This window comes from Salmo salar, chromosome 24, assembly GCF_965601325.2.
Source record: "Salmo salar chromosome 24, fSalSal1, whole genome shotgun sequence".
Taxonomy (NCBI): domain Eukaryota; kingdom Metazoa; phylum Chordata; class Actinopteri; order Salmoniformes; family Salmonidae; genus Salmo; species Salmo salar.
Window position 1 is genome coordinate 28,699,085 of NC_138314.1, and position 11,885 is coordinate 28,710,969.

General features: G+C 45.6%; 1 protein-coding gene across 1 annotated transcript; it reads left to right on the forward strand.

Moving 5' to 3' along the window:
• The first annotated feature begins 6,555 nt into the window (after positions 1 to 6,555).
• On the forward strand, positions 6,556 to 10,889 carry LOC106585411 (putative G-protein coupled receptor 21). The gene has a single exon (XM_014171570.3). It carries the CDS (start codon positions 7,693 to 7,695, stop codon positions 8,749 to 8,751), a length of 1,059 nt encoding a protein of 352 aa, XP_014027045.1. The 5' UTR covers positions 6,556 to 7,692; the 3' UTR covers positions 8,752 to 10,889.
• The last annotated feature ends 996 nt before the right edge of the window (positions 10,890 to 11,885 follow it).

The window sequence follows — 11,885 nt, forward strand, 5'->3', positions numbered from 1 at the left end:
AATGGGATATTAAAAACGGTAATATCTTGTTTCACCGAGTCGTGGCTGAACGACGACATGGATAATATACAGTTGGCTGGTTTTTCCGTGCATCGGCAAGATAGAACAGCATCCTCCAGTAAGACAAGGGGTGGAGGTCTGTGTCTATTTGTCAATCACAGCTTGTGCGCAAAATCAAATATTAAGGAAGTCTGGAGGTTTTGCTCGCCTGAAGTAGAGTATCTCATGATAAGCTGTAGACCACGCTATTTACCAAGAGTTTTTATCTATATTTTTCGTAGCTGTCTATTTACCACCACAAACCGATGCTGGCACTAAGACCACACTCAACGAGCTGTATAAAGCCATAGCAAACAAGAAAATGCTCATCCAGAGGCGGCGCACCTAGTGGCCGGGGACTTTAATGCAGGGAAACTTAAATCTGTTTTACTTAATTTTTACCAGCATGTTACATGTGCAACCAGAGGGGAAAAAAACTCTAGACCACCTTTACTCCACACACAGATACGGGTACAAAGCTCTCCCTCGCCCCCCATTTGGAAAATCTGACCACAATTCTATCCTCCTGATTCCTGCTTACAAGCAAAAACTAAAGCAGGAAGTACCAGTGACTCGCTCAATACGAAAGTGGTCAGATGACGCAGATGCTAAGCCACAGGACTGATTTGCTACCACAGACTGGAATACGTTCTGGGACTCATCCGATGGCATTGAGGAGTACACCACATCAGTCACCTGCTTCATAAATAAGTGCATCGATGATGTTTTCCCCATAGTACAGTACCTACAAACCCCAACCAGAAGCCATGGAATACAGGCACCATCCTCACTGAGATAAAGGGTAGAGCTGCAGACAAACCATCAAACAGGTAAAGCGTAAATACAGGACTAAGATTGAATCCTACTACACCACCTCCGATGCTCATCGGATATGACAGGGCTTGCAAACTATTACGGACTACAAAGGGAAGCCCAGCCGCGAGCTTCCCAGTGACACAAGCCTACCAGATGAGCTAAATTACTTCTATGCGCGCTTGGAGGCAAGCTACACTGAAGCATGCATGTGAGCACCAGCTGTTCCAGATGACTGTGTGATGCTCACCGTAGCCTATGTGAGTAAAACCTTGAAACAGGTCAACAGTCACAAGGCCCAGACGGATTACCAGGACATGTATTCCGAGCATGCACTGACCAACTGGCAAGTGTCTTCACTGACATTTTCAACCTGTCCCTGGCCGAGTCTCTCATGCCTGCATGTTTCAAGCAGACCCCCATAGTCCCTGTGCCCAAGAACACCAAGGTAACCTGCCAAAATGACTACCAACCCGTAGCACTCATGTCTCTAGCCATGAAATGCTTTGAAAGGCTGGTCATGGCTCACATCAACACCATAATCCCAGAAATCCTAGACCCACTCTAATTTGCATACCACCCCAACAGATCCACAGACGACGCAATCTCTATTGCACTCAACACTGCCCTTTCCCATCTGGACAAAAGGAACACCTACGTGAGAATGCTGTTCATTGACTACAGCTCAGCGTTCAACACCATAGTGTCCTCAGCACAAGGGCCCCTTAGGGGTGCGTGCTTAGTACCCTCCAGTACTCCCTGCTTGCCCATGAATGATTGGCCAAGCACGACTCCAACACCATCATTAAGTTCTCCCTCAATGTGATCAAGACAAAGGTTAAGATCGTGGACTACAGGAAAAGTAGGGCCGAGCACAACCCCATACTCATCGACAGGGCTGGAGTGGAGCAGGTTGAGCGCTTCAAGTTCCTTGGTGTCCACATTACAAATAAACTATCATGGTTCTAAATACACCAAGACAGCCATGACCTCTATACCAGGCGGTGTCAGAGGAAGGTCCTAAAAATAGCCAAAGACTCCAGCCACCCTAGTCATAGACTGTTCTCTTTGCTACCGCACGGCAAGGCGGAACCGGAGCACCAAGTCTAGGTCCAAAAGGCTTCTTAACAGCTTCTACCCCCAAGCCATAAGACTGCTGAACAGCCAATCAAATGGCTACCCAGACAATTTGCATTGACCCCCCCTTTTTTTTACGCTGCTATTTATTATCTATTATCTATGCGTAGTCACTTTACCCCTAGCTACATGTACATATTACCTCAATTACCTCAACTAACCTGTGCCCCCACACATTAACTCGGTACCGGTACCCCCTATATATAGCCTCGTTATTGTTATTTTATTGTTGCTCTTTTATTTTTAACTTTTGTTTATTTCTTGAATATTTTTCTTAACTCGTATTTGTCTTAAAACTGCATTGTTGGTTAAGGGCTTGTAAGTAAGCATTTCACAATAAGATCTACACCGGCGCATGTGACAAATAAAATTTGATTTGATTTGATTTAAAGAGCATTTGTGAGGTTGGGCAATGATGTTGGGCAATTAGGCCTGGCTCACAGTCAGCGTTCCAATTCATCCTAAAGGTTTTTGAGAGGGTTAAGGTCAGGGCTCTGTGCAGGCCAGTCAAGTTCTTCCATACCGATCTCGACAAACCATTTCTTTATGGACCTCGCTTTGTGCATGGGGGCATTGTCATGCTGAAACAGGAAAGGGCCATCCCCAAACTGTTGCCACAAAGTTGAAAGCACAGAATCGTCTAAAATGTCATTATATGCTGTAGAGTTAAGATTTCCCTTCACTGGAACTAAGGGGCCTAACCCAAACCATGAAAAACAGCCCCATTCCTCCTCCACCACCAAACTTTACAGTTGGCGCTGTGCATTCAGGCAGGTAGCATTCTCCTGGCATCCGCCAAACCCAGATTTGCCCGTCAGACTGTCAGATGGTGTAGTGTGATTCATCACTCCAGAGAACACGTTTCCACTGCTCCAAAGTCTAATGGCAGCGATCTTTACGCCACTCCAGCCGAAGCCTGGCATTGCGCATTGTGATCTTAGGCTTGTATGTGGCTGCTCGGCCATGTAAATCCATTTCATGAAGCTTCTGACAAACAGTTATTGTGCTGACATTGCTTCCAGAGGCAGTTTGGAACGCTGTAGTGAGTGTTGCAACTCGCGATTTTTACACGCTATGCTCCTCAGCACTCGGTGGTCCCGTTCTGTGAGCTTGTGTGGCCTACTACTTTGCAGCTGAGCCGTTGTTGCTCCAAGACGTTTCAACTTCACAATAACAGCACTTACGTTTTACCGGGGCAGCTCTAGCATGGAAGAAATTTGACGAACTGACTTGTTGGAAAGGTGGCAACCTATGACGGTGCCACGTTGAAAGTCACTGAGCTCTTCACTAAGGCCATTCTACAGCCAATGTTTGTCTATGGAGACTGCATGACTGTGTCCTTGATTTTATACACCTGTCAGCAACAGGTGTGGCTGAAATAGCCGAATCCACTGATTTGAAGGGGTGTCCACAAACTTTTGTATATATAGTGTATGTTTGCATCCTGCCTCTGTTTGATGTGCCCAGCAGCACAGTAGAACATGTCAAAGAAGGGATCTCAATAGAAGTGATTGTTTAGTGATAATGTTACAATTGCAGTATGAAAGTCGCTTTCTACGGCATGTCAGTGTACAAACGTATCCCATCACTCTTTGGCTATACATTATGTATTTTTAAGACTTACTTAAATAAACAAGATAATAGAATCAAATTATAAATGCTTTATTTGCGCTTTAGTGAGTTTGTTGGACTGACTAAGCCCATCGTTCATAACTCTGATGAATGTGTAGTCACACTTACATGCTCTTAAGTGTCACTAGATAAAGAGTGTATTGACTCAGACAGACTGACAACAGATAGGCAGGTCTGGCAGATGTATCAGGTCTGAATCTAGCTACAGGAAAGTATTACAATACAGTGTACTGGTAGCCTATAAAGAGACCTGGATGTGTGTCTGATGGTGTAAGCCTATTTTACAATGTAGAATACAACAACATGCACTATACCTGGGCAAGGTAAAGTACAGTACACAGACGTGTACAGTTTATAGAAGCGTGGGTCATAGAGAGTAATGTACACTTCAGCACCTATAACTGACTGGCTTAACTGTGTTGATCATGGCCATTATCAAGGAACAACATGATGTGTCAGGACTGGTTGGTTGTCATGGAGAGGAAAAGTAAAATGCCACCGCCTCTCTCTAGTCTCAGCACTTAGGTAGTACATCTGACCTATGACCTTTAGGTGATGATGCATCCCCACCGGCTCGTGCTGGTATGGATAATGTTCATGAGATAAAATTGCTGTTTTTTTATCACTGTTTTTTGCTGTCGTTTTGATGTGAGGGGTGAATGTCATCCCACCTGATTTATTGAGTCATGAAATAATGATCAACAGACTCAGTTCACTTTATTGGCCTTATTCAGGAATTAGTCTTGCATCATCAGCTCTTTAGTTAAAAGACAATCAACATATGCAAAAAACAACAAGCTCAACTGACAACAACAAGATCACAGAGGCAGATGACAACACAATCAAGATAGGCTCATTCTCCCCTGTCCATCAGGTTGTCTGTACTCCGTCCCTTGAGGATGATGCCAAACCAGACAGTGGATTCGTCCTGCAGAAATGATAGAAATTGTCTCTGGCACCAGTCAGGCCTTTAGTAATCGAGCAAGTGCCAGTGTCTAACTCAATTTGGCCAGAAGGAGTGTGGCGGCAAAGAGACTGTCTTTACGAGTAGGAGTTAGTTGTAATAGGGAAATGGATACACTACAGTGATGCACAGCATGTGTGTGTGGTTTTGAGTGAAGGTATGGCTCTATGTTCTGAACTCGGATATACATCTTCTTACAGAAATACTGGCTGTATCATATTTCCAGTTCCACTGTATAAGCAATTACTTCTACTACGGGTACTATTTACTCTCTCAATATAGCTGTATACCCATCACACACACACTGCAGCTTGACCTTTCTGTGAAGCTGATAATACCTGAAGAAACGAAGGGAAATTAGTCACAGCCACACCCTCAACCACCACCTTCTCCCAGAGAACAGTGTTTACTATTTACTGGTTTACTATTTCCTGTGGTAATATTGGGGTGAGACATGTGGGTTGATGTTTACCTACTCTGCAGGGTGAAGGCCACGGAACAACTCAGCGCTTGTTCAGCGGGTCCAGGCCGACTTTGGCCCCATAATGGCGGCAGATGTGCATGAATTGACCCTTGACCCAGTCGTAAACACCATCAATGACTGACACCCCCTCCATATGGTGAAGAATAACAAACCACCTCTCAATGCCTGCTCTGTTCCTCTCCACAAACTCGCACACACTGCAGACTGGGCTGGGCGATTCTTGGATTGCATCCTACCTGTCAGGTTGATCCTACCAGCTGATGTGTCTGCACCACGTGTTCTCACTACTGGTGTCCACCAGGGCTCGGTTCTTGGCCCTCTCCTCTTTTCTCTATACACCAAGTCACTTGGCTTCGTCATATCCTCACATGGTCTCTCCTATCATTGCTATGCAGATGACATTCAACTACTTTTCTCCTTCACCCCTTCTGGTACCTAAGTGGCGACACGCATCTCTGCGTGCCTGGCAAACAGCTCGGCTTGGATGAAGGCCCACCACCTCAAACTCAACCTCAACAAAAAGGAGATGCTCTTCCTCCCAGGGAAGGCCTGCCTACTCCAAGAGCTCTCCATCACAGTTGGCAACTCTACGGTGTCCCCATCCCAGAGTGCAAAGAACCTCGGCGTGACCCTGGACAACATCCTGTCGTTCTCTGAAAACATCAAAGCAGTACTCTTGCTGGTTCACGCTCTACAACATCCATAGAGTATGACCCTTCCTCACCCAGGAAGCGTCACAGGTTCTAATCTGGGCACTTGTCATCTCCCACATAGACTACTTCAACTCTCTGCTGGCTGGGCTCCCCACTTGTGCCATCAAACCCCTGTAACTCATCCAGAACGCTGCAGCCCGTCTGGTGTTCAGCCTTCCCAAGTTCTCCCATGTCAACCCGCTCCTTCACGCTCTCCACTGGCTCCCAGTCGAAGCTCGCACCTACTTCAAGACCCTGGTGCTTGCCTATGGAGACGCAAGGTGAACTGCCCCTCCCTAATTTCAGGTTCAAACCCTACACTTCAACCCCGTCTGAAAACTTTTGTCTTCACTAAGTATCTTGATTAAATCCCACAGTGAGTTCTGTTATGCATGATCAAAAAGGATGGTTCCATGGCTCCTCTTTCTTTAACCTGTGTGTGTGCGTGTGGGCGTGTGTGTGTCAGTGTGAGTTTGTGTGTGAATGTGTGTGTGTGTCCATGCATGTGTGTACATGAATGCATAACTGTGTCTCTCTGTGTGTGTATATGCATGTGTGTCTGTATCTGTATTTGTGTGTGAGGGGACACCTGCACGCATGTGTACAGTATGTGATGGGGGAGCCTTCAGAGTCTTCTGTGTATACGTAGGTGGGTGTGCACAGTCTGTGTGGAGAGAGCTCTACCCAGCTATACTCACTGGCTGAGCCTGCAGAGAGGGAGGAGCTCTTCCTCTCAGGCTGTTGCTGCTGCAGGCATAGCAAAGGAAACAGAGAGAGAGAGAAAGAGAGAGAGAGAGAAAGAGACAGAGAGAGAGAGCAAGGGGGAGGAGAGGGCAGTACCATTGCTGCATCAGTGCCACAGCAGAGTGGAGCAGTAAAGGACTATCGTTTCCTCCTTATTCTTTTACTCTAAACACTCACTGGTTCAAAAGAGGTTTGGAATCGGAGACTGGAGCTCCTTGCACCGCTGGATGCTCTACTATCCTCCTCCTATCCTCCTACTCTCTGTGGATGCTGTGGTATTCTGGATTTCTATTTCTTTGCGTCTCTCCTGCAAAGCACTTCTGCTGCTGCTGCTACTTCTAGACATTTACAGCGCTGTTTTGGTTGGAATGTGTTTCTGGCTTCTGATGACTGTTTTTGTCCGTTAAATCTCTCTCTACACTGGTTATAATTTCGCCGAGGAGTTATAGATCTAGACTTTTAGATGACCTCCGGGACTCCTTGAACTCCACCTGCGGGTACTGTACAGGGCATGCACAGAAGTTGACATCCAGAGATTGTGTTTGTATGCACCTCTGCAGCTCAGTGGGAAGGAGAGAGGACTAGAGGTGGAACCGAAACTAGTGGGTAGACAGACTACTGCAGCCATGTGTACTGTACACACCAGAGCCTGCATGTGCTAGGTTAGCCCACCAGAAGGCTGGCTGGTACTGGCACATGACTCAATTACATACACACACACTCATACACAGCAACATTCTCTGCTGTTCTCAGTGCGCAACAGAGGACAACGTTTGCTACTGTAAGACTGCATTGCACTCTGAGGCCAGAAAAGTGAAAAAAGAGACAAGAAGGAGAGGAGCAGCAGAGAAGAGGAGGGGAAGAAACAACCATTGAGTAGCAGCTTACCTCCAGGGGGTAACTAAAGTGCAAGGGAGAGGAGCACGGATTGATGAACTGACCGTCTGGTTAAAGAGAGAGTAACTGACCGTCTGGTTAAAGAGAGAGTAACTGACCGTCTGGTTAAAGAGAGAGAAACTGACCGTCTGGTTAAAGAGAGAGTAACTGACCGTCTGGTTAAAGAGAGAGTAACTGACCGTCTGGTTAAAGAGAGAGAAACTGACCATCTGGTTAAAGAAAGTGATAAAGACCGTAATAAGAGATGAGAGCAGAACTGAACTGACCGGTCTGTTTCCCGCAGCTCCAACATGAACTTTACCTCCTCTGATGTGAACCAAAGCAGCTCTCCTTTCTGCCTGCTGGGCCTGGGCTACTCCTACAACCTCAACACCTGCGTGCTGGAGGTGTCCGTCATTCTCTTCCTCACCATCCTCATCATCAGCGGCAACCTGGTGGTGATCTTTGTGTTCCACTGTGCTCCACTGCTCCACCACCACACCACCAGCCACTTCATCCAGACCATGGCCTACGCAGACCTCCTGGTGGGGGTGAGTTGCCTGGTGCCCTCCCTGTCCCTGCTCCACTACCTCAAGGGGCTGGACGAGGAGCTCACCTGTAAGGTGTTTGTCTACCTGGTGTCTGTGCTGAAGAGTGTGTCCATGGCGTCCCTGGCGTGTATTAGTGTTGACCGCTACATCGCTATCACACGGCCATTCTCCTATGCTACGCTGGTCACACCGTGTCGCCTGCGCGTCTGTATTGGCCTCATCTGGCTCTACTCCGCCCTCATCTTCCTGCCCTCCTTCTTCGGGTGTGGGAAGCCTGGCTACCACGGAGATATATTTCGCTGGTGTGCGACCTCGTGGCAGACTGATCCGGGCTTCAGCTCATTCATCGTGGCTCTGCTGTATGCTCCAGCCACCCTCACTGTGTGTTTCACCTATGGGAGTATCTTCCGCATCTGCCGTCAGCACACCCGCAAGATCACCCAACGCCATGCACGCTTCGGCCCCCAGGGGAACGAGAGGGGCGAGCGTGGTGAAGGGTGCCTGGATAAGCGCTACGCCATGGTGCTGTTCCGTATTACCAGCGTGTTCTACGTGCTCTGGATGCCCTACATCGTCTACTTCCTGCTGGAGAGTGCCGGCCTCTATTGCCACCTGGTGGCCTCCTTCCTCACCACATGGCTAGCCATCAGCAACAGCTTCTGCAACTGTCTCATCTATAGTCTCTCCAACAGCATGTTCCGGAAGGGCCTGGGCCGCCTGTTCACGTCACTTTTCTCCCCCTGTCTGGAACTGGACTGCTGCACCGAGGGGAAGAAGGGTCCTGCTCCACCCAGCCAGCGCCCAGCCCAGGCCTGCTAGGTGTAACAGTCTCCTACAGACACTGTCTGGTTGGTTAGCTACAGTAAGCTAAGGCCTCGGCTTTAGCTCCTGGTGAGTGCAGTGTATTACTACATTGCATGTCACAGGGTGTCTCGCTACAATGGTAGTGCATAGACCCCTGAGGCCAGGCCAGAGAGGTGCCCATGTCTGTGCACTTCATTTCAGAGGGGTGGTTTACAGACAGTAGCGGGTGGGGTTTTCTCCGGTATTTTTCTGGAGTGTTCTCCCAAGCGGGGGCTGTCTGTTTCTGGCTGTGTGGATCACCACTGTGCGTGGAGGAGAAGGTGTAAGGTAGTTTAGATGAACATCAGAATGGATCTGAGGAAAAAAGTAGCAACTCCAGTCATATAGCTTTGGTGCCATGTTTGGCGCCTGTGAATCTTTAGCCAACCAAATATCTTCCAAATGCAAAAAAAGGACAATATCAGCACAACACGACTTGTATTGTGGAAACCACTGCAGTGAAAAACGTTATTTCAACATTGATGCAAAACTGTTACATTGTGTTCCTTTGAGGTAGACAATAGTGAATCAAAACAAGTATTTCGAAACAGAAGTACTAAAAAGATTGTATTTCTTCTTTTAGAAACTGCAACAGACAGTTTCCATTTTGTAGCAGTTATTGAAAACTTTCAATATTTGAGTGTCAAATGATCTGTTATTAATGATGCTGTGCACTACATTACATTATTACATACATAAAGGATACCAGTTACCAGTAACAGTCAGTTTCTGAGAAAATCATTTAGTTTGTTCAGAAGCGTATTTTGTGTATTTTATCAAAAGGATTCTTCTAGGCGGGAATGTTGATGTATAAAATTGCCAATTTTGGCAAGATGGCCGACTCTATGCCCACCGGCATTCTGGTTTATCATGGACCTATGTCTTCATTCTGCGTTCTCAACAAGGAGACAAGTAGATTTATTTGAGAATTGTATTTTATGTCCATGTTTCCTCCTCGGGTTGAACGTCAGTTGTTTGTTCACCATTAATTGCTGATGCATTTAGACTGGTCTTGAGACTGCAAATGCATGACATGCTCCACATTATAATATGACAGCAATAACATAGTCAAGATTTTCTTATAGATTGGAATTGCATCATGTTAGGCATGCTACCGATCCAGATGCACAACAAAATCCAAAGAGAGACACACTCATTACCATGTGCATGCTGACTACTTACAGTCAAGCTATTCTCACTCTCTGTGCCCCCTGGCTCCTGATATCTGTACAGATGAACTGAGTGGAGAAGTAGCATATTAATCAGAGGCCTAGACTGTCCTTCTAGAAGGCAGAGGGGTCATGGAGACAATGTGTTTCTAAGGGTTTCATGTAAAGTAGGTTTAGGTGGAACTCCAAGGCTTTTATGGAAAGTAGACTTGTGAATTGCTTATAGGTTTCCATGTGAACTAAGTTAGATCTGATATGTAGGATAGGAGAGCAGACTTTGGACAGTGTAAACTTCATTGAAACAATACAATAAAAGGTGCAAAGGTGATTGTTTTGTATGTGCGGGACTCTTCTTATGTGACGAACCCATGGGTACCCAGGTGTAGACAATCACTCCCTCACACGCACAGTAGAGCAAGCTAGGGTCAACCTACCGTGGCAATTAAGTAAAGAGCATTTTAAGATGGGTCTGCAGTGCAGCACTCTGTATTCTTATCCCCAGGAAAGATTGCATTCCATTCTAGGAATTTCAAGAACCACAAGGACAGCATGCAGGCATCTTTTTACTATAGTGTGTATGCAAAGCTTGTACACAACATCTGTTATGTTTCAAAAATGAACGGTTCTGTATGTTTTTGGATATCTGTTACAAGAATAGTGTCACTGTGGAGTTATGACAGCTGATATCCCAGGTTTAATATGGGATAATCCTAGATTTTTTCAAATAAATAATGGGTGAGATAATCAGCACTCATTTTAGGATGATGCTACAGAAACTACTTTTTCCAGCTATAGCCTACACAACAATGTATGATGGTGTGTAAATAGCATATTATACAGTATTTCCTTTAGGTCGTCTAGTTTTCAGAAACGTCACCTTTCCGGGAACGACCTTAGTAGTTCAAGAAAACAGATTTATTTTTGTATGGGTCTTTATGGCTGTGTTTACACAGCCCCCCCCACACCCTAAGAACCCCAATTCTGATTTTTTTCTCCATATTTGCACTTCAGAGCAAAGAAATCTGATCTGAGAGTCCAGACTGAGGTTGCATATGGAGCATCAGAACTGTATCAGAATTGAGATCCACATATGGATGTGGTATAAATCTGCACTCAAAAGATCAGATTCCAAAAGATCAGATTTACACAGGGAAAAGGACATGTCCGAAAAGAGTGTGTATTCATTTAGAATATTTGGAAAGATGTCTGTTTTTCCCCAGGGGCCATCTGTAGGGCTCTTTTCCTTCTCCCCATGCTCTGTCTGTTTGTCTGTTTGTGCAGTGGGGGTCTGTGCAATACAAGTCTCTGTCCTCTCCCAACTCTTCTCAAGACAGTAAAAACATATCAGTGGTGGTATTACTTTTATATATTTGTATTTTTCCAGGCAGGTCCATTTATAACCAATTCTTATTTACAATGACTGCCTGCCACAAAAGGTCTCTTCTTGGATATCTAACACAAGCTTGTTGGTAAACTGCATTATGTGCATGTGATATTTGATATCTATCTGTATCTGATTTGAGAGTAGTTCTGCTTTATCTGGCTCACATGACTGTTCTAGAACGGGAGCATGTAGTGTGTGTTCTATTGCGCTCAAATGACTAGAAACGTGAGCGTTTGTTTTATATTGAGCTCACATGAATGCTCTTCAATGGGAAAGTACAGTACTCAATGTACTTTAGGTTACACTTCATTTTAAGGGGTTCTTATTACAATGTAATTACATGTGTAATTACACTGTAGCACATATTGTAGTTAACAGTAACAACCAATAGTTACAGTGTAGTAACAAAACGTAACTGGTAGTAATTGCAGTCTGTAATTACAAAGGTGTAACCATTTATGCTTTTTACCATGCTTGTTACAAATGGGCTTAATGTTTTATTTCTGCTCAGCTGCATCAGATTCAGTAACAACTGTCACAAAGGTTGTGACCCCTCG

What these genes read in the sequence shown, in the direction of transcription:
- LOC106585411 (XM_014171570.3), top strand. Translation starts at nt 7,693, where the DNA reads ATGAACTTTACCTCCTCTGATGTGAACCAAAGCAGCTCTCCTTTCTGC.